This window comes from Odontesthes bonariensis, chromosome 6, assembly GCF_027942865.1.
Source record: "Odontesthes bonariensis isolate fOdoBon6 chromosome 6, fOdoBon6.hap1, whole genome shotgun sequence".
NCBI classification, from domain to species: Eukaryota; Metazoa; Chordata; class Actinopteri; order Atheriniformes; family Atherinopsidae; genus Odontesthes; species Odontesthes bonariensis.
In genome coordinates, this window is record NC_134511.1 from 37,705,113 (window position 1) to 37,731,717 (window position 26,605).

At 41.2% G+C, this 26,605-nt stretch overlaps 1 protein-coding gene across 4 annotated transcripts; it reads left to right on the forward strand.

Moving 5' to 3' along the window:
* Positions 1–1,416: 1,416 nt before the first annotated feature.
* Positions 1,417–25,591, forward strand: cemip2 (cell migration inducing hyaluronidase 2). Of its 4 annotated transcripts, none has more exons than XM_075468696.1 (25): positions 1,417–1,745; positions 3,350–3,406; positions 4,224–4,576; positions 4,782–4,922; positions 5,063–5,630; positions 8,390–8,559; positions 10,518–10,709; positions 13,288–13,454; positions 13,949–14,161; positions 14,838–15,043; positions 15,732–15,801; positions 16,389–16,517; positions 17,091–17,179; positions 18,181–18,312; positions 18,679–18,714; positions 18,953–19,108; positions 20,211–20,388; positions 21,707–21,922; positions 22,022–22,233; positions 22,368–22,550; positions 22,758–22,977; positions 23,055–23,156; positions 23,256–23,401; positions 23,520–23,626; positions 23,716–25,591. In XM_075468696.1, the coding sequence occupies exons 3-25, from the start codon at positions 4,243–4,245 to the stop codon at positions 23,913–23,915; spliced, it is 4,167 nt and encodes a 1,388-aa protein (XP_075324811.1). In that variant the 5' UTR covers positions 1,417–1,745; positions 3,350–3,406; positions 4,224–4,242; the 3' UTR covers positions 23,916–25,591. The 4 variants fall into 4 exon arrangements, with proteins under 4 accessions (XP_075324811.1, XP_075324810.1, XP_075324812.1 ...); XM_075468695.1 differs by having other exon boundaries at positions 1,417–1,726; XM_075468697.1 differs by lacking the exon at positions 3,350–3,406.
* Positions 25,592–26,605: the final 1,014 nt, after the last annotated feature.

The following is a 26,605-nucleotide window of genomic DNA, read 5'->3' on the forward strand; positions in this document are numbered from 1 at the left end:
CGGTGAAGCAATCAGCCATGTTCTCCTTTACGACAGCAGATGGCGATGTGGCTCCTTCATTCATTGACCCACTGGAGTAGCCTGGAAAACCAGCGCCAACTGCTGGACGGCAAAATGTTCTGCCTCTTTAAATTAGACATCCAATCCATTTAGGCTGGTTTATCAGGCTACCACTGGAGACCTGTGTTACTTTTTTTTTTTTTTTTTTTTTTTTAAGACTCGGGGAAAGAAACTTCAGAGGTAGCTCTGCCGTAAAAATAAGCAGTAGTATTCTTCGAGCTTCAAATGATACGGCCCTGTGCTCTTAGCTTGAATACTCTATTTTTGCCAAACAATTATCGCAAGAAAATGTGTCTTTAGTAGCCGAAATATGTTTTATCCCCAAACCTAACAAAGTATCTTTATGCACAGGCTACTCCTAATCAGCCATGACTGACAGAAGTTTTCAGACGGTATTGGAACTCAAACTTTGTTCTCTTGTGTGTTACAATGGTGTAACGCAGTCATCCTCCCCATCCTATAATTTTTTTAAACCCACAAAAGCTGTGCAATAATCACATTTTCGACAGTCTTACGTGAAGAAATGCGTATTATCTGTTAAATTCATGTGCGGCGACCTTATTATATATTTTTGATTAAAAAACTGAATGATTTGAATCTTGTCATCAGAGCAGGCAAGTCTTTAATTCCATTCAGAGTTTTAAGTTGGAAAATGGATTTATAAATCAACAGGAAAATGGGAACTAAATTCCAGCAACTATAAGAAAACTGGATGCTAAAAGTTTATTCAAAACTCGTTAAAATGGTTCATTTGTTCTCAGCTCTGCTAACACTGAAATTCATACTGACCTCCCCCATCTTCTTTTTCTGATGGAAGCGTTTCAGGTAGTTTGTGTGATTTGTGTAGTTGTTTTGGTTCTTTTTTATTAACCCAGTTTTCATAATTTATTATTCTGTGTACCACAATGATTTGAATACGTTTATCATTTTATGTTCTGTTTTTGGGGTGACACCTGTCCAGGGACTATGCATTAAAAATAGCCTTTTGCCTAACATTGGCCTATTTACAGTTATTTGTATCAAAGCGCAGTGTTCCCCGCTGATAAAACTCAATACATGAAAAAATGAAAAGGTATGACATAACTAGTCAAATATACCTGAAATATCCCGAGTTAAGTAGCACTCGTTCTGCAGATACGTGATCCTTGTCAGTGAATGACTATTGTTTTGCAATATCATTACAGCTGCATTAGTAAGGACTTTGTATTTTACAGCTGAGCAGCTGGACTCTTGATCAGGACGGTAAAAGTGGAGCAGGCATGAAGCTGACTATTTCCGATACATGTGAACGCATCATTACTTCCTCTCTCCTCCTGGCCCCGCCCCCTTTCTCCTCCTGGCCCCGCCTCCTTCCTCTCGGTGGGACGTAGGCTGTCCGACGGACGGAAGGCAGCCTATCAGCAGGGGAAAAAAAACATGTGAAAACGAGGGTATATAAAAAAAGACGTGTAAAGTTTAAACTTGCCAGGGTGAGAACTTATTCGTTGCTCTCAGCAGCCCAAGGTCAGCGGTTTTTTTTTTTAAATCGGCTCGCCAGTGAGCGAATGGACAGAGCGAGAGAGGAGCAGGACAGCCTCACCAGCGGTAGACCTCACCGTACGCCCGGCCGCTTACATTGTGTCTGTGTCCGTCCGTCAACCGTTGGGGGTGGAAGAGGTTTCACCGGGTGAGCCGCTGAATTCAAGGTTGTTTTTCTCACGAATAGGCTTCTCTCGCGGCTTGTGAAGTGGTGATAACCGCCTCAGCTAATGTTACATAGTTAAATACAGCGTGTTGCTACTTGTCCCATCCACAAGTTAGTTATTTGTAACTGTACCCTCTGCTTAAGACCACGTTTACTTAAGTTTCCTCTTTTGTAATATGTCAGTAGCAAACCACCACCCCTACCCTCAGGAAATATAGAAATACTTTTTTTGATCGCACAGGAACGAACTGTAGAGTCACGCTGGCCAAAAACAAGCCCATAAAGCACAACAAATAATGAAATCCATCCATTTAACTCAGTTTATTGCTCAGCGTGGACCCTCTCGCTCCCCTCGCTGTGAGTGTGGCAGTCAGCGGTGGGAGCTGTGACAGCGCTGATATTGTTCTGCTCACAGTTTTTTGAGTTAGTTACCGAAGGAAACGCAGAGATGACTGTCTGTTACACCGCCAGCATCCACGTCCAAAGTAAAGGGTGATTATAAAGCCGAGGAATGTGTGATGGTCCTACTCCAGGGTTTCCCTTCACATCTGTTTGATATTCAGTGGCTCTGAAATCAGCTAAATATTAGGCTGAGTGGGAGAGTCTCTGGCTTCTATTTGCAAAATGCAGTTCAAATGTGTCATTATTCCTCAGGGCTGGGCAGGGCATTCTTGCTTAAGGTAGCAGGTGCAGTTTGGCCCCTTTTATGGTGAGGAATGTGGCAAAAAAACATAGTATGTGGTAAAGTTAGAAAGGCTGATGAGGGCAGCGGGACCATCCATCCCCATCACATGGCTCCTGCTGAGGAAGCCTTATTCAGCATGAGAGAGGAAGTAGACATCCAAAACAAAGTGCTTTCAGCATACTTTTTCCCCATGACAGTAAGTTGAAGTTGAAGTGAAGAATTCTCAGTGTTCCAGAAGTACCTCTGGGACATTGCAATGAGATATTCTTATTGACGTTTGTAAACCAGCAGCCAAGGGCCTAGTTTATTTTGTGGCTTATATAAGTGAGAGAGCTCTTGTCTGTGAGTGAGTACTTGATTTGTGCATCTCTTTGTTTGGGGCTTGAAGAGGTTTGTTGTTGCTCTTGGATAAATGATGACTAATTGGCTTGTCGAGACACAATGCTCATTGTCCATGTGTGTTTGTGTGTGTGTCTTTGAATGTGAGCCACTGTCGCCAGGGCTTTGATTTCCATGCTAGATTGCAGGTATTGACCATAATTTACCCACAAAAATGAGCACTGATAAAGTGGAAATTTCTTGCACCGTCGACGGAGGTTCAACATGTTAATTAGTGATTCAGAATTCTGAATGTGAGAGCGCCTGGTCACCGGTCATTCTGTTTGTCCTGCGATGCACTGAGCACCCGTCCACTCCTCTCGAACAGTTGGGATAGGCTCCAGCTCGCAACCCTCCAGGATCAAATGTATACAAATGTGAAACGAAAAGTAGCAAGCAGTGCTGTATGTGGTGTTTTGTTTTTAAACAAAAGTGCAATCGGAGCCTTTTTAATGTGCTGTCGTTCCCTATATGCTATCCATTTTCATGCACTCCAATGCCCTCCTGACCCTTCTGTGTGCGCATTACTCACACCGAGGCAGAATTCCTGTTTACACGGACACATTGTGCCATCTCACCTCGCCTCTGGGAACAAATAGGTGGGTCTCCAACACTTGAAGCATTGCACTAAAATTTTATGATTTCACCTTAAGATGAGAGTTATGCATACATATGGAAGTTACTAGGAAGAGTCCTCATGTTTCCTCTGCAGTGATATATGACTTTGTGTTCATGGATTTAGTTGCTTTGTGCTACTTTCTTCATTTATGCGAAATAAGTGGTGAACAGACTGGAGCTAAAGCGCTCTCCTCCTACCCTACTGTAATTGGTGCCATCTGTTTTGGCTGTGTGTTTTTGTTTTTGTTAAGTTTTTTTTTTTTTTTTTTTTTAGTCTGAGGAATGTTGTGATCCATTATTCACAACCTTCTTCATTATTGCTGACACGAGCAGCCAGTGTCATCCAGCTCAAGTCAGACTGGTTGAGGATCATTTTACTGCTCAGAGTAATTGATTAATAGTCTTGAAAAAGGAGAGAAAATCCCTGGATATTTACCTGGAAGTCTGTGACTGAGTTGGTCGGTTGGTAATTGCCTGCTTCCCCCAAATGAGCCCCTTTACCTCCTACTAGTCTTCCTCTCTTTTTATGTGCTCTACTTATGTCTTCTTCCTCTGCGTTGACCTCTTCTGGTTCATCTTTTCCGTAGTCACATATTCATTAATATCTAAAAGCATTATTTTGCTATTTTATCAACATCTGTCTTATGACATCATCTCAGTCGAAGCTGAGCTGACTGGACAAGAATATACAGCTTCAAACTTTGACTTTGACCTGAAATTTAAATGTGATACCAGGGGAGAAACATTTGACTCATGGGCTTCTTTCTCATTTTTTCATTTCTTTTTCTTTTCTCTTAGGTAAGCAGACGCGTGTACCATGCCGACAAGTGATGGTCCCAGCCGCTTCCCCGTCTTTGTGGCTCCGTCTCACAGCAACCATCAGAGGTGTCCAGGTTATGTTCCCGGTCGGGTGGCTCCCGTCCGCTCACCTCCGCCTGCCAAAGCTCCACCGCCTCCACCGCTAAAACCCGGTGGCCCACCACAGCAGCAACAAACGGCACCCAGCTTGTCAGAGGACAATCAGCGCAGGACGCTTGCTCAGAGCCGCCAGCAGAGAAAGAACACCATCATCTGCTGTGGAGTGTCGCTGGGTGCTTTCCTACTTACACTTATTCTTGTCCTCAGTCTCAAAAGTGGAAATGTGTTAGATGGTTAGTATGGCAGATGGCTGCTTCAAATGTTTTCATTTTTTCATATAGTTCTCCACGTAACCTGCAGATTGTTTATTTATTTGATGTTTTTCTGCGTTAGCTTTGCCTGTGTTTTTAAAATTATTATTATTATTTTTTTAATTTTATTTGTTGTTAAAGCTAGTTTGAGGTGCTCTGATTTGTTACCCATTGGTCATGTTCACAGAGAATTGTCCAGACCACAACCCGTCCCTGAGTAGCTGGAATCCAGGTTACCAACCAGAGAAGGCAGTTGTTGTCAGGAAGGGTGATTTGTTTAGACTGGAATCTTCTGCCACCTTCCATTCACTTACCATCAAATCAGGAGGCAAGCACACGAAGACGCATGATCTATTAAGTAGCATTTTGAGTTGAAAAGTTGATTGATTCCCATTTACCAATGTATCCTAATTTAATTCAACATTTAAAATTAACTTTCTAAACTTGTTTGCCCCTGACTTCCCACAGGTCGGGTAGTTTTTGGCGACAATGCCGATGGCTCCAAAAACATAACATTGAGAACCCATCACATCCTCATAGAAGACGGTGGGGCCTTTCACATCGGTTCGCCCAAATGTCGCTATCGTTCTCGTGCCACCATTGCTCTTATCGGCCGTGCTGAAAACGAGGCCGTCCCTGAGGTCCCAGGCCTGGGCCGCAAGTTCATTGGTGTTCTAGGCGGTGGAACTCTAGAGCTACACGGCACGGAGAGAGTTTCCTGGTCCCTGCTAACCCGAAGCATCCCACCATCTGGGCTGGCCTCAGGGGGATACGCCTTCCAGAAAAACTTCAGCCGAGGCATCAACCTGCGCGTGGTGGATCAGGACACGGCTGCGGTCCTGTTCTCTGAACGCTACGACACACACGAATCGCATAATGACAGCTGGCGGCTCACTCAGCTCCTTCGTTCCCTGCCGGCTGGCCGCATCGTCACGCTGGCTGTGGGAGACTCTGCTGTCAAAAGTTTTCAAGATGAAACCAAGAAAGCCTTCGAGGAGGTACTCGGCAGCAAATTTGCCCATGATCTCAAGTACAGGTAACCACCACCGCTTCATTAATAACACACAAGAATGAACACGTTTTTTGTTTTTCCCTCTGGCAGGTGAATTTGCTATTAAACTGTGTGAAATATGTGAGCATGTTTTGCTAGTCCTCTGTGCTGCAGAATGTGCCAGCTTGTGCTGCTTCTCCCTGGTATGTTGAATACACAAGTCTTTAGGAGTGTTTTGTTTACCCTCGGTCTCCAGGGGCTGATAAAGAAGGTTAATGTGTTTTTGTTTGACCATTAAAGTAAAGACTCTCGTCTTTGAAGCCTCAGTACTTGGCTGACAATATGTTTCCATCCCCATCCTCCCTGGAAAAATGCTGTCTTTCATGTATCATTTCATTTGGTATGTTCCCTTGAATCTTTCCTGGTTATGTGTCTTCCTGTGTCCCCCGTGCTTCTGCTATATCGCACATCAGCAGAAAAGGAAGCGCGTGCAGGATAATGAGGCCATGGTCAGAGTTTCCAGGATTTGTGTAAAATCTGACAATTCAGGAGATTTTCTTGACTCCATGTTTATTCTCTCAAAAGGTCAGATACAGAAATGTATGTTGGCTGCAGTCCTGCCCATGTAGGTAAATGCTAAAACTTGCTAAACAGTTAGCAGTTTTAGATTTTTCTTGGCATTAGATCTTGTGTTACTGCTACTCAAACACATGAGTGCATGGTCAGCATTTCCAGAAAGTGTCTTTTTGCAGCTGGACATAGTTGGGTCCTCAGCTTGCTTAAAGCAAGGTTATACGCCAGATTCTCCAGTATCACATTTCACATCTGGGGGTGGATGCCAAGGCAGAGGTTTTCAAACAAATCCCCTTCAAATCCACATCAGAGCAGTTCAAATGAGCCACACCATAGCACACTGTGATCAGAGGGAATTTGTTGACTGAGGCAGTCATTGAAGTTTCACACTTTCTCCTTTTCATATTTTCTTCTCTTAAAGACAGGTTGTAGTGTGGCATATTATTGATATAACGATATGGCAGGTTGAGTGAATTTTCGGCTGAGAGGTAGGCGGTGAAGGGACGAGTTGGTTTGGCGATAAGGATGATTTGTTGAATGGTGACGTAGTATTTAGCTCTGGAGAAGCAGCAGGTAATGTTACAGCAGCAGACTTTGGAACCAACTGAGATGCTGCTTTGTGTTTAGCTTTGCATTTCAGGTTTGACTCCTTTGTGGCAATGCTGTAACAGCTTGCACACCTTCTGACCTCAAACATGCAGTAAAGCACACATTTACCGTTCAGTTTGAACAGATTGGCGCGCTCAAACGTTCAAGCTGATAACTGTACGTTTGATTCGTGGAGATAAACGATCAGTCGTGTTACCCAAATGCCTCTCGGGTTCCTCAGGTTGGTTTCAGGGGCGTCAGCCGCCCTTCCTGTCACAAACGGCGGCTGCCTTGTGGCTAATGACCTCTCTGTCTTTAATCTTTGTCTAACAGTTGCACGCTCACACATGCATTAGTTTGAGTTTGCGCTGCTCTGTAGTGGATTAACTTCTGAAAGATAAAATCAAGGATGAGGCGTGGGCTATAATGATAGAGAGGAGTCGAGCCCCAGTTATAGTTATAACCTGTTATAGTTAGGTGTACCGTTACATGTCTCTGATCAGAAAAACAAACAAACATGTGTTTAGGTTATGATAATGCCAGTAAGATGAACAAACCATATATGTTAACATTGTTTTAATTGTGGCTCAATTTTCGTACTAGCTTTTGTTGAGCTGGAGAATTTTAGTGCAGTTTAGAATTCAAGAGTGTTTACTGCACTTGGATTGGGCCGTGGAAGGCCTTAGTGGAAACGTGAAACTTCTGGTGAGATCGCTTTCTTTTGCCAGATTGAACTGCCAACACAGATGTGATGAAATGGTTCAATTGTGTGAGACGGTCAGGGTAAGTCCGTGTTGATAAAGTGCTTAAATGGTGTCTCTTCGATTAGAACGGTGGTCTTATGAACAGCTTAAAAGCATTGAGCTTATTTGGAATAGTTCATCTAATGCCGGACATTACAAAAGCAAAAAGTTATTATTTAGAAGTTTAAAACATTTGAAGCATCCAAATGTCTGCATAAGCTGCTGTACGCTGGCTTGATTTAGATCCTACGCCTACAGAAGTACGCCCAGTCCCTTTCGTCTTCCACACCCTTTAGATCCTCTGCTGAAATGATTTCAGCCTATCCTTCATTTTTTTTATCAGTGTAATCTTATTTGAACCGTGTAAAGACCCATTAAAATTTTTTCTGTCTTCAATTACATTATCTCCTGACATCCTTCAGTTTTTTTTTTTTTTACCATGACATATATTACTTTATTTTATGATTTCAGTTGTTTGCACCTTTTGTGGCGTTTGCTTTGGTCACACTCATGATTAGTTTACTCTTTGGTCCGGGCTCCCTACAGAAGCATCTGCCCTGATGTGCTGTGTCTCTGTGTAAGGGTTTTATGAGTCTTATCTTGAAATGTGTTACAGTGAGATAATCAGAAACGTAGAAGTTTTATTTGATATCTTCCTACATTTTGACTGGCTCATGAATTCTGGTGCTGCTTCTGGCATCTGCCGCAACACTTATATCTTAGTGTTTCAACAGGTTTGTGTTGCTCATCTATCACTGATTGACTGGTCCTGATTGGCTTAAAACTTAAAGCTAGTAATGACAGTGAGTTTTCTGCAACGTTAAAGCCACAACTTGATCATTTGATGTTCTTTGATGTGGTTGCAACACCTGTGGCTTCCTCTTCCTTCTGTGTCTGCAGACAAGCATGGGCGCTGGTCGCTGTGGTTGGCGGTGGTAACGCATCCTGCTCGGAGGATGTGAGGGAACATGAAAACCTCAACACGGGAGGGAGAGCTTTGGCAAAACGCAACTTCACTACTGTGGACGGAGTGGACTTCTCAGTCACTGCCCACAGCGAGTGGAAGAATGGTGAGAAAAGGCTCATCTTGGAACGAGTTCAAAGCCAGGAAACTGTTTCTGGTTAGAGATCTGGTAATGGGTCTTTTTCTGTCATTCTGTCAAGTGTTATCCTGCAGCGGTGAGCTATATTTGTTATGCGATGTGATATTTTCTCTTGAATTATTCTGATTCCGAGATATGAGTAAAAGTGCTTTGCTGCAGTTGTTATGGAAACTGAAGCCTTGTGGAATCTTGACTTTTCAAAACATTTTCTCAATTGTTTTTATATCCCAAATAGTTTTCCAATGATATATTTGGGGAAAAAATGAATACAGCGATCCCACTAAAAGTTGTGTTTTTATCAACATGGGTATAACAATGTTTTTGAGAATGCTGTTTTGACAAGGAGCAGAAATGAAACGCTTCCCATTACCTGGTTAGCTTTCCTACAAGAGAAAAATGCTCCGTGGACACTTTCTCTTTAAAGGTGATAGAGAATGGTTGAATGGGGCATTAATCCTTGTTCTGTGATGTGATATGTAGCCCCAAAAAAATTGGTTGGGTCTGTAATGGCTCAGAACCTCCCTAAAAGGCTCTCTGAAACAGCTGTTACTATGCTGGGTTTAGAATGCGTCGTTTGCCCTTATTGGCGTCGTTTCAGAGCTTATCTGGCAACCTCATTATGAAATGCAGGTAGGTGTTGGCGCTATTCGGTTGCCGTTGCTTGATTGGCTGCTCTTGCTCTCACTGAAAACAGAGCGATACACTGACTGGAAAGAAAATTCGTTTTATTGCCATTGTTAGTGAACAGTGTTCACTAACTAGGAATTTGCTGCGGCGTAAGGTGCAAACATGTAAGATAGGATATAATAATAAAAAATAAAGAATAAAAATATATGAATATAAAATGTACAAGGTGTGTACAACAATACACAGTATCCAATATACAGAGCAACAACAGTGCAGCTTCATTAGTGCAGTTTTAATGATGGTAAAGTGACTGGGGCAGGTTATGAGGTGATTATGAAGTGTTCATAAGTCCAACTGCAAGGTGGAAAAAACTGTTTTTGTGACGGGAGGTTCTGGTCCGAATGGACCGAAGCCTCCTGCCCGAAAGGAGTGGTGCAAATAGAGAAGGGTCAGCTGTGATCCGACCTGCTCGCCCCATAGTCCTGGAGACGTGCAGCCGAGCACCTTCTCAGCGGAGCACACAGCTCGCTGCAGTCTGTCTGTCCCTGTCGGCACTGACCATCTACTGAGCTGCTCGGAATCGTGCAAGCTTTGTGAAACTGTACTCCGTGAAATGCGCAGAGCAAAGGAAAAGTCGGCAGTTGTATGTACTGGGGATGCTGTTAAAAATAAATAAAAGCCATTGATCGCGAACATTGCTTTCCGGGGGAAGAATATGTAACGATCGTAGTCCGCTTTCACAGCCTTGGACGGCACACCTGTTCCTGTTTCTCGCCAAAGGGGCGTGTCTGAAACGGGGTGGCTGTGGACTTGGGTGGGGGGGGGGGGGGGGCGATTGCTGAAAAAGTGACGTCACTTTTTCACAAAAACGGATTGGTGGATATTCTGGGGGCTATTCAAAAAAGGGTAGAACTTGAAACAGAGGTTCTGACACTTGCTGGCACTTCGTGTGTACTCCCCACAGCGGGGAGACTCAGAACTAACACCAAAAACGTGAAAAAGACGATTTTGATTCTCTATCCCCTTTAAAGATATGTTTTAAGACCTTTAAAGCCACAACTGACAAAGCAGCTGTGCAGTGAAGTAATTATCAAATGTTTTTCATGTCTATTTTCCCTAAAATGTCTGACCCTCGTTCTACTGACTCGTATACTTGTGTATGTGGACAGTGTGTTCCTCCAAGTTTTTAGATGTTAAAGACCTTTTTTTTCCCCCATAAAAAGAAATGTCACAATGTACGGGGAGGGTTAGTTGGAATGACCCTTACATGAAATGTGAAATGCTGTGCCAACAAACAGGCTACCCCATTATGGGCTTCCAAGTGGATGCTGTGGACCAGGTGGTGCTCAACCTGCAGGATGAAGTGCGGCAGACCTGGCAGCCAGGAGATGACATTGTAGTTGCCAGCACTGACTACTCCATGCATCAGGCTGAAGAGTTTACCCTGCTGCCCTGCCCTCAGTGTACCAGCAGACAAGTCAGGATACGAGGTGAGAGAGAGGGCAGCACCGTTGGTGCATGTTTGGTTTCTTCCACGGCTCACTAAAAGTAGATTAGTCTTCTGAGGGCCTGTTCCTTTTCATGTCTGTGAGCTACTCTCACATGTAATACCAAAAATGTGTCATTAGACAAAACAGGACTGCCAAAATATACATACAGTGCTGGCATAACGCATTATGAAGCTTGTGAGAAGATGGGGATAAATGTTGCGCCACCCAAAGAACGAGACGTCTTGCACTTCATGTTGTCAATAAATGCGATAAGCAGATGTTGTGCTATTAATCCTCAGGTCTAGTAGAATCTAATTTCCTTTTCAGCTGTTATGGTGATGCACGATTATTGGATGAGCCTGGGCACAGACTATCAGCTTATGGTTTAATAGTAAACTGATCTTATAATAAATGCAGGAATTTTAGGGATTTGGATAGATTGTCTTTGCCTGACATCCTCTTGCGTTCCTCTCCCACAGACAGGGATTCTCTGTAACAGACATGTTTTCTGATCGCATTCCTCTCTTGTCAACAAACGGCAACTCCCTTCATAGAGAGAAGGGTGTGTTATATGTGCTCTTTTTTTTTTTTTTTTTTTTTTTGGCTAACATGACGAAAGGCCGTGCAACTGTACATCTGCTAAGCATAATCACTGGCAGTTGCACCCTTTGGGCAGTGGTACTTTCTGCATGAAAAGCTAGTTATTTTTTCTTTTTATACAATTGGTTCCTATTGTATTTACGTGACTGTTATTTTTGAGTTTTTGGGTTTTTGGTGTAGTCAGAGCTATAGAGTAATACAGAGTTACGACACTCCCATTGACTCCTGTTGTAAAAAATGGTCGGACGACACTTCTGGGTCACGGAGACGCCAATAGTTCCAAACAATGGACGCAGCTCCGTTGATCTCAACTGCTCGTCAAGAACAATTACAAGTAAGTTAATGAAATAACAACATTTTAAACGTTTGTTACATTTTTAAGCATTGGCTATCAGAAGTATACTCTTAGACATCGTTATTTTTACATTTGGTTTGCATGAAATGTTGACATTATGTAAAGTTGTTTTGATTGTTTTGTTTCAAAACGTTGCCAAAAAAATCTATATAGGCCTATTAGTAATAATACATTTAATACATTTTTGGTATTTCTGAAGTATTTTTTCAGGTAAATTGATGAAATTACAAAAAAAATGTTGTCATTGTGAGGCATTAGCTGACTGCTCTTTAACTAATTAAGTACGTTTTTTTTCAGCATGACTTTGCAGCTGTGATAATGATGTTTCTCTGTTGTTGTCAGGGAGGTCAGCAGATGTGGTGGTCGCTGCTGCCATGGATCAACCCTCATTAGGTCTTCAGCACATTTCTACAATGTCCAAACCCTTAAATTTGATCAAATACAGTTCATTGTTGCAGATTAATCTGCCCAACAGTATAAATAGCAGTAAAATAACTTCTTTATTAAGGCTTGTTTTACATTTTCCATGGTGACATTTTATAATAAAGTGTTTGGTTGAAATCTGTTTGTTTTTGCACAACTGACACACACTTATTTTGTCATTTAATATGGTTTTAATCAGAAGAAAGTTATGAGATTCATATTTTAATCAATTAATATTTACAATAGTTTTCTGGCTTGAAGCACAATAAACGGGGTTACAGATGCATGTATTCAGTTCACATGAAAATAAAAAAAATGAAATCTAGAATAATTATTTCTTCTATAGAAAAGAAGAATTCATCCCGGCTCATCAGTCAAAGCATCTACAGCCACATATTTCCCTCCAAGTCATTTAAAGCTTCTTTAATAATAATTTATTCAGCTCATCTTTGCCACTCAGCTCATTTTCCATCTGACACCAGAGAACAGACAGACTGAATGACATGTTCTACAGATGGGCAACAGGAGTAAACCTGGGAACAGACAGTAACATAATGCTCTGTTGAAGGATGTAGATCTGAAGGTAGCTGGACCACTGGCATGATTCAGTATAAAGGACAAGGTATAGCTGTCTCCTGCTAGCATGCAGGGACACCCTCTACCATTTAAAACAGTGATAAATGTGTCTCTGCCGCTCCAAAAAAAGAAAAACATTGATAAAATAAATAGTCAGTGTAGTAATTAATGCACATTATGGGTCAATATTTACCGAAAATTGGTTTGTGAAATGTTAAAGTTGTCGTTTTTGTGCTCCGTCCCGCTTAGACCCGTTCAAACTGACTGACAGCACTGTGAAGTTTGGAACTATTGAGACTTACATGAACCATGTGACAGCCCTAGAGGCAACATCAAAGCGTGTCGCAACTCTGTATTACTTTATAGCTCTGGGTGTACTCATTTGTACATTTTTAGAGTGAGTGCTGTAAGCATACTTTCTGTCACAGCTGGGGGCATGCTTTTGTCCAAAACATAAAAGTGTATAATGATGAGTGAGTTTGTGCTTACGCTCAAATTTGATTTCACTCAAAAGGTGTTACAAGCACCTTTATCCTGTTTTGGTCAATGGTCCAACAAACATTCTCCCAAAATGTCACATTGCTGTAGCTTTTGACCAAGAATCGGTCTGTCTGTGCTGCTTAGGGAAGCCTCAATATAACCATGTTGGGGAGATCATTGATGGAGTCGACATGCGTGCTGAGGTGGCTCTGCTCTCCAGAAACATTCTCATCTATGGGGAAATGGAAAACTCCTGCCACGGAAACATGTGCCAGTTCTACAGCCACGACACTTTTGGAGGCCACATTAAGGTGTGTGTGTGTGTGCATGTGTAATTTTAATAGCAGTGGCTTGTTTAGGCTGTACTTTATTCCAATATTTACTGATGTCTCTCCACAACATTGCCTTCTTGGTAAAGGCCACTGTGTCTGCAGAAATCTGCTTGACAGTCTCCATATTGAGAAATTAAAGTGGGCATGAATTCCACATTTATATGTGCCCCTAAATGAGAGGGGTTATTCATCTTTTCAGTTCACTTTGGGAGGTTGCCCATGCTTAAGGCAGTGGCAGCATAAACAATTCATGTTCATGTGTGTTTGTGTAGGTTAAAAAGACATTAAGTGTTGTGTGTATTTGGAAGAGTTTTAGTTCCTTAACAGGAGCCAGACCCTGTGGATTATTCCATACAAAACGCCTCTGAGAGGGCTTTGTATGAAGCCCGTTGGGTGATGAATTTTTAAATCCCGTCTTTTGCGGCTTCTCCTCCACTCCAAGCTTTCTGTTCCTTTTCCCCCCTCCAACACAGATCATGAATAACTTCTCATCGGTGCATCTATCCCACGTGGAGTTAAAGAACATGGGTCAACAAGGAGAAAAAGGCCGCTACCCCCTCCACTTTCACATGTGTGGGGATGTCGACCAGAAGGGAGGCTACTGGGACCCCACTTATGTGGACGGACTCTCCATACACCACTCCTTCTCCCGCTGTCTCACCATCCATGCCACTAATGGCCTGCTGGTTAGTAAACAATGCGTGTGTGAGTACCTGTAAGTAGAAAAATCAGACACAGACGCACTCATACTAAAGGGTGCCATTTGATACAGACTGTCAGAATATTAAGCCTAAATCACTTTATTACGGTAATGACTTGTTACCTTATTTCTCTTTTCTTGCTTTTCCTTAATCTGGCTCCTCAGACCCTCCTCTCAGATATGAGCTCCTATTAGCTCTCCACATCAAAGGGATCTCTCAGGGCTGGGGATTGAAAAATTCGACTTAACTTTCGTCGAACTTTGTGGATTAATTAAATTGAATGTTTCAGACATAATCTGCATATCTTGGCTTGTTATGTACCTCCTTAAATAGTTCTCTTCATTCTTTCATCTTGTGCGTAGCTTAAACTGGCTTCAAATAAAAATCGTTCTCTTGCTGTAATGCTTCCCACAGGAAATTTCGGTACATTCCGAGTGTGTTGACCGTCACCATAGGGACAAATGTTTCCATAGCTCTCTTATTTAGCAAGATGTTTTACATATTTGGATTAAACCCTCTTTTTCTTGGAAAGGAAAGTGCTGTAAACAAGATTTAGACTTGTATTTAATTCCCTCTCCTGCTGAGAACTCAGCCTTGACCCTTTTGTGCTGTCTGTGCTAAATAATCCTTTTTGTTGTTGTGTCTTCTTTGTGTGTCCCAGGTGAAGAACACTATTGGTTATGACACCTTGGGCCACTGTTTTTTCCTCGAGGATGGGATGGAACAACGGAACACTTTGTACCACAACCTTGGCTTGCTGACTCGACCGGGAACTCTGTTGCCAACTGATCGCAATGAGACTCTGTGCACCACCATCAAGGACAAAGTCTACAATGGCTACACTCCATCACCGAGTACAGAGTGCAAGTAAGAGTTTGCAACTTGTGAATATGTTCACTGTCTGAGATCGGAGCAGAGGACAACGCTGACAGTGGTTTTTACTGTGTAGTAAGTCGTCATTTATGGCAACAAAGAGATGCAGACTACTTTGTATCCTATAATACAAGTTTTTATCAAGAGCCGCTGGCCTTGTTAAAAAGAGATTATTTCTTCTCCACATTTAAACCAATGTCGGTGTCTCTGGAGTCGGTGTGAAAGAACCAGTGAGAAGGTGCAGACACACATTGAGAGAAAACAGATGGTTCACATGCATGTGTGAGAGATACTGCACAAGGTAACACTGTGTGAAGGAGATATTGGCAGGACAGTTTTATCTAAGAAATAACAACCCTTTCCCTGCTCTCAATGGGACGTTTTGATGTCCAAGAACAAGAAAAGTGCCTCTGTGCGGAAGCAGCAAGGTCTGTCTCCAGGAATTTGTGTGTGTGTGAGTGAGTGAATTGTGGGTCTTGGCAGAGTCTGTCCAGAGCCTGTCCAGGTTTGATGTTGGTGAGGGTGATTCTTGAGAAATATTACAAGATTCTTTGATCTGTCTTTCTTCCCATGAGTCACAGTGTCTGATATGCCAAGATACTGCTCTTTTTTATTATTCTTTTTTGTTCATGTGTATGTAACTATGTCTTTGTCTGTCTCTGTGTGTGGTGGTGTTTTCCAGGGCAGTCTCCACATTTTGGATCGCCAACCCCAACAACAACCTCATCAGCAATGCAGCCGCTGGTTCTCAGGTAGCAATATCAGATAACTTTAACAAAATGGCTTCTGAATCACCGATTAACGTGGAGATGCAAAAATAGCAAGAGAAAAACGATCACTTAGAAGAAGAGCCCCTTATTAAATATTAACTGGTGTATATGCGAAGTCAGTCTGCTGGATTTGGTGCTGATTTTCCTGCTCATAACAAAGTGATCCATCGATTAAAATGGGGCTTTGCAGGTTTTAGTTTCGGACAGAGTGCTGCAATGACATAGTAAGACCTTTAATATATGAAAGAGGATCTCTCAATTTTTAATTTTGGCACAATGTGGAAGTTCAAAGGTAAGGGATATGCAGTGCATTATTTATTAGTAGGGGGTATCTCATATGATTTATAAGTAGTCTGTTCATATCTGATGAACTGCAAGCTTGAACTCTTGCATCTGGTTTGCTGTGGCTGCGGGACCTGACCAACATGAGGGACCGGATGACATCCTGCCTGCTCTCTGTAGTGCTGTTAGGTTTTATCGAAGATAATGAAATGCCTGCTGTTGAGCAGCAGCAGTATAAATGTTATTGTCTTCTTCACCCATTTCTTTGCTCTTCCTTCCTGTGCCAGGATGCTGGGATATGGTTTGTGTTCCACAGCTCCTCCACCGGAGATTCTCATGGGCTGGTACCAGAAACCAAAGCTGAGCTCACGCCTCTTGGAATTTTTTACAACAACCGTGTACACTCTAACTTTAAGGTGTCGTTAGTATTGCTTTTCTTACACTTATCGATGTACATCATAGTATACAATGGTATGCTAGATTTGTATATTTTGTCCCTTTCTGCTTCTGTGTTTAATGGAGACAAGACAAGCACAGTGTTTGTAACTTACACATGAAATGATCATTAAACTTGATTCTCTGCATACTCGCTTGCTTCTCGCCAAAAATAGGCATGAACACACATATATACACACACACAGACAGACTCACAGACATGCGAGTGGGCTCCACAATGGTGCTCTGTTGTGTAATGACAGAAATCGTGCAGGTGAACTGTAAGCGCTTTGTCCCGTCTGACCACAGCAGCCTCTTATAGAGGAAGGAGCCCAGAGGTTAAAGACTAAACCTCACGTATAGCAAACTCGCGGCATGCGTTTCTAATGTGCAAGACACATACAGATATGTCACATTTGTCCCCCAATTTTTTTTTTCCAAACTACATATGTATATACTGCATGCACACTATAAATAATCCATATAACTCCATATAACTTTGGTCTTGGAGAAAACTCAGTGTTTTTATTGTAATCATACGTTTATCTTCCCAGGCAGGGCTGTTCATAGATAAAGGAGTGAAAACCACCAACGCCAGTGCTGCTGATCCTCGAGAATACCTCTGTCTGGATAATAGTGCCAGGTATGTTTATATGAGCAATCGTGTCTTTTAGTGTGAATTTAGACAGCAAAACGATTTCATCATTATTAGCATGGCTGTTATGAATATCTTAGATATTTAGTTGTGTTTATCAGAAGCAAGGGTCATTATAACTGTGCGCTGTTACATGGTCTCTGGTTGGTTATCACATGCTTCATGGTGCTTAATTACACTGTAAATATTAAGGAATTTGTGGCCCACTAATTTATTTGTTTAATGCCACAGTTGATAAATGTTTATGAATAAGGTTATTGATAGATCCTTGTTTAATATCTGCTGGGACATGGCCATTGACAGGAAAAGATAGATGGGGGACTTTAGTGTGCTGCTGCATTTCAGAGGGAAGGCCTGTCGAGTTTTTGTTTACAGAGAAAACAAGGCTTCACAGATAGTTTCCACTCTGCAGCTCCCTACCCAAATACAGCCCTCAACTGGATGGAAAAAATCTTATGTGTCCACTGAGACCGCTGGCTGCTCACACAATCATGCACTCTGTGAGAGCGTGTGCGTGTCTGCAGAAGTATGAAGGAAAGAAGTTTAAACATTTAAATGCATCCAAGTATGTGAATGCGATTATGGAGATATTGGATAGTAACAATTCTCAGAGAATCACTTTTATTGTGTACTTTCATCAAGCTCCTATTACTGCAAGTATGAATTTAAGTCAGTAATATTATTGGTGGTTGACCAGGGGAATGAAACCACTTTCAAAAGCAAAAGGTTTTTACTGTTAACGTGCTTTCCTGTAAAGTCACCATTTTGTCTGCAATGTGTAAGGCAATGAGCACAAAGAAAATCCCATAATAGGAGTTTGTCTGTATTAGTGTCATTTTGCATTGTGACCTTCATTAGGACCACATGTGCAGAGAAATTAGGAGGAAATATGATTGACACTGTAGTAAGGTAGAAAACTTAAGAGGAAATGAATGTAGTTAATGGAGTAATGGTAAAAGTATGTCTGCTGCCATGATTGTTTTCTTCAGATTCCGACCCCACCAGAATGCCGACCCCAGTCGTCCTCGGGTGGCAGCAGTCATCGACAATCTGATCTCCTTCAAGAACAATGACTTGGGAGCATGGATACGAGGTGGAGACATCGTCATCCAGAACTCTGGGTGAGATGAATCATACTCAGTGATTTAGTTGCAGTCAGCTGAGCCGACAGCTCATTGTGTTCGGAAGAACAGTGTCATCACAGGGGCGATGATATTTGCTGGAAATCTGACGCAGTCCTCTCACAAGTTGTTGTGATTCCAGTATCTGCCGTTGGTGAATAATTGCTTTTTGGCTCAACTTTATATTTTAGATGCATGTCATTTTACAATTGAATTAGTAAATTACTGTAAAGCCACATAAATCTCAAGTTTACAAAATGCGCTTAGTGTCTTAAATTGAAAGCATTTCAGGTCCGAGCATTCATTGACATTCTTTTTGTAAGATTTGCATATGAATATTATTATTGTCTTTTTTTTTTTTTTCAGCTTTGCCGACAATGGAGTCGGACTTTCGTTTGCTAGGTGTGTATTCTGACTCACTCTCATTTCTGCTGCTGCTAGATTGACTTCCTAAAACCATTTTACATTTACTTTAAGAGTTACTGAGCAAAAGACGGACAGAGTTTACATCTGCTATAAATGATTTCTTTTTTTTAACTGAACTAGTTTTTTTCTCCAGCTGCAAAAAGCATGAATTATCATGCACATTTGAAGGAGTTGTGTGTATCAAACTCTATGCTCTTATAATCTTGCTCTTCAGTGACGGCAGCTACCCTAAAGATGAGGGTTCGAGCCAGGAGGTGAGGCAGTCATTGTTTGTGGGTGAAAGCCAGAACAGAGGGACCAACGGAGGGCAGAATAAATACTGGGGAATAGGAGGGATTGATGGGAAGATGAGGACTCTCCCTAGAAACAGGTAAGGATGTGCGCCTTGTCGTGAAATAAGAAAGGAAGAAAGTAGTAAAAAAAATCTAAATCAAATGTATTGTGTTTTTTTTGTTTGTTTTTTTTTTTAGAAGAAAAATGTGCTTTTAACTGTAAATGAAGTTCTGTTTGACTCACTTCCTTTTCACAGTCAGTGTTTCGTTGGAAGGGAAATGCTTATTTAAAAATGTTGCTATAAAGTCAAAGATCAAGTCAACTTATGGCTTTCAATATCGGCTGGATCTCCCTGTTCTATTCCCTTTTGTTTCGAGCATTTTGAGTTTTGAATAGGAACAATCATCAAAATGTCATCAGTGATTTGTCCTTTACCAGATAAACCAGATCAGTGTTTGATGCGAACAGATTTCGTCATTCCCTCTGACGATGCCTTTAAGTCTACTTGCATCACAAGGAAGTTTATAAGGCTCTGCACGCTGTAACAGTGACTTACGAAACCTAAGTAAAGTTTGTTTTTATGTCCTCTGAGGCTCTCTTGTCGACTCTCCTTGTGTTTCTTATTGTCTTCTGCTGTTGACTTTTACAATTATTGTTGCTAAAGAGGAGAGCAACACGAACAAGACGCTGGCAAATATCTGTTTTATAGTTTAAGAAAAAAGACACAGTGTCCATTTATGACCACAGTGTACAACTTTACAACCATTTTATATGACCACACTGTGGCATCTGGCTCAGTCACTTCGTCACTGTGTTTCCAGCTAAAGCTGTTGACATCTTGGTTTTCTTGCCATTTTTTTTTTTTTTTTTAACTAAAATATATGGATGATTAATTCTATGCTCTATTATAATTCTCTTTGTGTGAAAAAAAAGTCTATTTCTACCTCCTAAGATTCTCATTTGGAGGCAAGTATAATATTAATCTCCAGAATACAACAAAATGTGTAATATCGTCCCTAACCCAGATTGCTGATATAATTATAATCAAAGAACATTCTTAATTTTGATTCGACCTGAACGTTTTCTCTGTGCATTTAAAGTTATTTGGGTAATTGTTCCGTTGCAAAACATTTTCACTTTTAATTGACTTAACTTCCTAATTTCCTGTCCCTTGTCTTGCCTCTGCATTTCCACCTCAGGACATTCCCAATCAGAGGTTTCCAGATCTATGACGGGCCAGTGCGGCTCGAGCGGAGTACATTTCGTGGATTCATCCCCACACCAGAGCGTTACACCAGCGCAGTGGGATTCAACTTGAAGAACACGTGGCAGCTGACCCCACGAAACAACCTGTCCCAGCTTACCTTCCACCCCACTGTGAGTAAACATCTAGATGGGATTTCACTCGAGAAGCCCTAAGTATGTTAAAGAGCTGAATGTGCTGTGAATGTGTGTGTACTGTTCTTGTTACATTTTCCGACACGAAATAACGTTCAACACGATGTGTGGAAATGTTGGGAGTTGGGAAACTGTGGGTCTCATACGGCTCACCCGGGGTCTCAGACCTATCTACTGTTTATAGTACATGGTTTCAAGTTTCCATTCAACTCTGCTCTTTGTATTAATAGTATACCATTACTATAATATACAATAACTAGTGGCTTTTTCAGTCTCATATGACAAGATTGATTTTCAACAGCTTACTTTGGTCAGCTGTTTTTAAAAATTGAGTTCCTTCTTGCTAATTAATCTTTTCTTTCATCTACTGTTGTTAATTGTGAACACTTTTTGCACTAATAGATTTAGGAAAAAAGGAAAACCTTCTCTAAGTTGACTCTGGTCAGGATCCTGTCCACAGGGCTCATCAGGGTTAACCGTTTCTTCTTTGGCAGAGGGCTCAGATTTGTTCTCTCCCCTGCAAGCATCTCAACATTTTTATTAGATCAGATCAGAGTCTTGGCTGCATTAGAGTCGGGAGTTATTCTAGGCACCCAGGGACTCCTTATAATTGTCTGTCCTGTTGTGAAGCGATTATAGATCACTGATGCCCTCTTGTGGTGTATTACAGATGTATTTAGCTCCAGCTCATTCAGCCTGATCTGTCCAACCAGAATTTTGTAATACACAAAATATTACATGTAATAGATATTTGCAGTCTCAGTAAAAATTGTAGCTAAATAAGAAAGAAGGTGTAGGCAGTTGGATTGGTAGATGCTATCCCATTTTTGGTGGGCAGTCGAGAAAAGATATAATTAAGAAATTAAAAGAGAAGTGGGAAGGCTTAGCCTTTTTAATGTAGGATCCTCGATAAAATAAAGTCATTAAGGTGTAATATCTTGCATGAAATGAGTGAATTGAAGTAGGCGTAAAATAGACATAAAATATCATGGGTTCATAGTGTCTGCATTGAAATAAAGTAAGTGTAAGAATTCCTGTGTTTTTGAGGTTTTTTTTTCAGATTTGGAAAAGATTTGAATATATATTTTTTTAATTAAATATCAGTGTTGACAATTTATATTTGTCTCTTGCTGGATGACTGATGATATGAAACATCATTGAAATTGCTCTGATGAAATACAGTTACTGGTGAAATAGCAGCTTAATTAAAGAGTGAATTTACAAACCGGGCTGCATAATAGCTGAACAGTAATTAAATGATGGCATTCGTAATTTCCTCCACGAATTCTATCCTCAGGTGGCTCTCCGAGCATTCTTTGGTCGTCCAGGACAGTGGTTTGAAGACAATGACTTGGATGGTGATAAGAACTCCATCTTTCACGATGTGGACGGGTCAGTAACAGGTTATAGAGACACATACATCGGCAGACCAGACAATTATCTGATCCAACATCCCGCTTGTGTGAAATTACCTCCGTGGAATGGAGTGACCTGCAGTGGCCGCTACTCTCAGGTAGACCACATCAGGGTCTAAGCGACATCATTGTTCTCAATTTTTTTTTTTCTTATGTCTTTCCCTGACCCTTGCACTCCACATCCTCCTGTTTTTCAGGTGTACATCCAGACCCAGGGAGCATCGAGCCTCAGTTTGTCCATCATCAGAGACGAATACCCTGATGCTCCACTGGTACTGAGGGGGATTAACAGCCAGGGGGCAGTGTCCCAGCAGTACCAGCCCATCCTGATGATGAGCAAGAGCTACACTTTGCACTGGAATGGACCTGCTCCCAGAGAGGTTGTCCTCTCTCTCATCAACTTTGATAAGTGAGTAAAAGATAATGTTCAACCACTGATATACTTAGTTATGGGATGCCTGTGATATTACATAAATATTAAAATAGATTCTTCTGTTTTTGTATGATTTTGATCACATTAGAACTTGTCTTTCTCACACTTAGAGATGACTGGGTACTCGTGGGACTCTGTTATCCATCGGACACCACGTTTCAGATCATGGCCGACATCTACGATAGGCAAAAAAACACCTTTGATGACATCACAGACTATGGCACCGTGTCGTCTCTTGCACAGCTGGAGAAGAAACCATTGGAAAGGAAATACTTCTTTGACCAATCTGTTGGGTAAGAAAACGCATGAACTTGGAAATGTACAACAAAAAGTATTAATCATGGTTGGGTCAAAGGGTAGGTGTGGTTTAGTTTGGCTTTTAATACAGACTTATATCACCCTATGGAGAAAATCTTTCTCATGCCTGTGGCTAAGCATTCATTCATTTGTTTCTGAAGTTTATTGTGCTCTGCCTGTTTGTTCTGTACCATCACACACAGCGTATTGTGGCTCTACCTACGGGCTCGACATGGTCGTGACGGCCACAGCTACTGTTCAGCTAAAGGCTGTGAAAGAATGAAAGTCATGGCCACTACATCATCCAAACAGAACTGTAACTGTACGACTAAGGCCTACCCCAAGTATTCCAAGACTCCCTCTGCAGTGGTGCCTATGCCGCCTCTAAACACACAACCTTGCAAAGACTGTGGTGCTCAACAGGTTTGTATTAAAGATGACCTCAATTTAGCCACTTAAAACACATTTATTATGATTCTTATCTATTTTGTTTGTCTTAGTTTGTGTTTTCCAGTGAGCCATGGACCTCCTACCTCCAGACACAAGTGAAGTCTCTCAGCCCCAAAGAGCAACACAGGGGAGATAACATCTCCTTTATCACTGTGAGGCTCCTGAGCTACTAAAAACAACTCCTGATGGCAAATTTTGATCTTTGACCAGAGTTTGTTTGACAAATTTACCGTTTGATTTCGCATTGCCAGGTAAATGAGGTGACCGTGTCCTTCTCTCAGCCTGGGTTTTTCCTGGTCTCCGTGGATGCCTGTTCTGGAAAAGTCACCAAGAAAACCTCCTTTGCAAAGATGGATGCCAAGATGGAACAGTATCTAAAAACTGGGATACCAAAGCGGTGAGCCACAGAAAATGACATCATTGTGCTCACACCCCATACTTTTACATTTCTGTCTCGAATGGAGAGACTGAGTCTCGCAGCATCTTGCTCAGTGTACCAACCTGTTTGTCTCCAGGTCGATGGTGCTGATGGCAACACGAGGTCAGCCCGTAGGCCTGGTTGACCTAGCACCACATCTCGTTTCCTTTGGTATGGCCAAATCGGTTGATCTGCACAGTAAAGGTAAGCAACACACTTTGTTGTTTTCCTATCTATTTCTGTCGAGCAACTACCTTTTTTAAGATTCTTTTTCTTATATGCTCTCATCACAGACAGCCTGGCACTGTGGGGGTTCCTGGGTGGCTCTTCACCCCCTTCCTGGGTTTCACTACGAGTCGGGCAGGGGGATGACGTCCTTGGGCTACAGGAGCGCTACTTGCCCCTGGGTCTAGAGATTTATGGCTGTTTGCCGCCTGCAGCTCAAAAACGCAAAGACCTGGAGCTTCTCAAAAAGGCCACACAGCAACAATAACCAATGTGAACAACTTACCTACTCAAAACACTCTTGCACACAGATACACAAACACACAGCCAGCTGATGAATGTGAACTGCTGAACCTTTAATTTATTAACAGTATTGAAGATGTTTACCAATTACAAGTGGAAAGAGGGTGTTTTGTAATGAACGGGGTGACTGTTTTTGCGTGTATGTGTTTGTATGCATAAGGGTTGTTAAGTCAATGCACTTTCTTTTTGGAGATACAACAACTCGCCTTATCAGCCAAAGTTTTCCAAAGGAACTTTTACAGCAACTCTACCAATATCACTATTTATTATGCAGTTAATGAAAACAGAAAAAGAATTGTTTTTCTGTGACAACACAATAATAGATTAGATACACACGGAGCTGAAGGAAATTATGAAAATAAATAGCTTTTTTGCTGAAATGAGACGTCGGAGCGGAGCTGAAAATGAAACGGGCATCTGAGAGTCAAACATCAATATTAAGCCAAAAATGAACATGGTGTAATAAATCAGAGCCAGTGGGTTAGCCTGCGTTAGTGAATAGAATAGCAAAATCTAATAACAAGCCATATTCATATTGATATTTTCATAGTCGTTAAGAGATGAACGGTTATGAGTAGTTACATTTATCAGGCTGTTTATTGCTTTTCTACATGAAGAATGCCATTAAACAGGTTAGTGATGACCATGTAGGCCTTTTCCCTCCTACTCAGCATCTGTAACAACTGAATCTTTTACTGGAAAACCTGATCATCGTGCAGCTGTACAAAAGACTTCAAGCACCTTTTTGTGGATTCCTACATGGACTTACTGGATCTTTTTACTGCATATTTGTATTTATCTTTTCACACAGCTGGTCTTGGAAGCCTGGCCATAAAGTGCAGCACAAGTAGAAATCTACGTGTCTTTCTTTCTTTTGTTTGTTTGTTTTTCTCAGACAGAATAGAATTGAATGTTATATCTGTTGTCTGCCTCATTCATGAGCTTTTTTTTTTTTTTTTCTTTTACGTGTATTCTTTTCAAAAGACCATGTTGAGATTTAATAACCGGAAGCCTTTGTATGTATTGGGACTCTGCAGTAGTGAGCAGCAAATGTATACCGATCTAATACCTGCTGAGAGATACACAGCTTTACTTTGTGACTATATATTCTTTAATGCATGTCCGGATGTGAGCAGGGCTCCCCCACTGAGCATTGATAAGTATTGTGTAGTTTTGACTGACTGATCATGTGAGATGGACGGAGGACAATGACCTTGTTGCCTTTTAACCACTCTACTGTTAAAGAGCAGAAGAATGAGAGATTTCCACCCCGTACCTTTTGTTCATTTGATACTTTGAAGATGCACAACCAGTTTGTTGGATTTTTCTTTTCTTTTTTCCTTTAAGTAATGAATTTTGTAAATATGGTGTCAACTGTAATGTAGAACAGTTAGTCAGTGTGGTATGTGTTTGCAGTGTTTTGGCTTTTTCTCCATTGATGTGTAATTAGGACATTTAAAAAAAACTAGAGTAAAAAAACAACAACTATTTAAACACAAAAATTCAGCATTTGCCATGAATTGATCAAAAAAATACTTTTATTGATTTTAATCTAATCTTTTGTTTAGATTCGTAGCTCCTTACAAGTGCAAAGGGCTTTTGTGTTTTGAAATGGCTGAAATAAATGGGTAAAACAGTTAAGTTAGGCGTGTCCTGAAGTTTTTAGTGTGTGTTGTCTGTTTACTTTAAGATTTTCAACACTGGAACCCTCTTGATTTTCAATTAACACCACAAAACAATAGACACTGGGATAGCATATCCTTTTAAGCCTCCTCCTGTTCAGTTTGTTTGCATATGGCATCCGCTTAATATCTTTGGACAAGTTGGGATTCCATTATGTCTACTCTGAAATAGATTTTTACCCAAAAATAGTACCTACAGTTGACATGCTGATATCAGCTGTGTAGTCAGTTCTGTGTTTGTGGTGAAATGAACATTATTGTTAGCATCAGGAGCTAACCCATGGCTAACATAATGCAAGATGGGATCCAAGGCCGTACATTGATTTTGATGGGCTTAAGAGACAACGATAAACATCTTCTATCAAACGTAAAACTATTAAAGTCATAATGAAAAACAACTTTAATCTAATTTTTACAAATATAAATCAGAATGAGAGATGACCTAAGTTCTGAATTATAATATCATCTACATTCCCCCTGTTCTTAAAGTTACTATTCCAAAATGCAGAAAAAGATATCCATTGTTAATGGTAAAGTAAACATTTTTTAGATGTGTTGATAGTGTTGTTTTTAAATGTGCTTATTTTAACCAGACAAGAAGGTACTTAAAGATTAAAGAAATATAGTACAGTCTTAACTGCACAGCCCACCCATATGGCTCAGATACTGAATATACTTGACCATGGACACGGAGTGTTCCCACACACTTTACATTGTTTTCTACATGAGGGAGGACAGGCTGGAGTGGTGCCATTTACGGACAAAATTATGATGACAGCAGCTCTTTAACAACTAGATAACTGCCAGAAGGGAAAAAAAAACCACACTGTATGGTGGAATTGCTCTGACTCTTCCCATTGTTTCTCACTGCCTCCAAAGCCCGATGCTTTAGTTTGGTTTAGACCCATTTTAAATTTTACTTTCAGACTCATTTGTCATTGCAGGCATTGTGGATATTTCCATTAGATCTCTT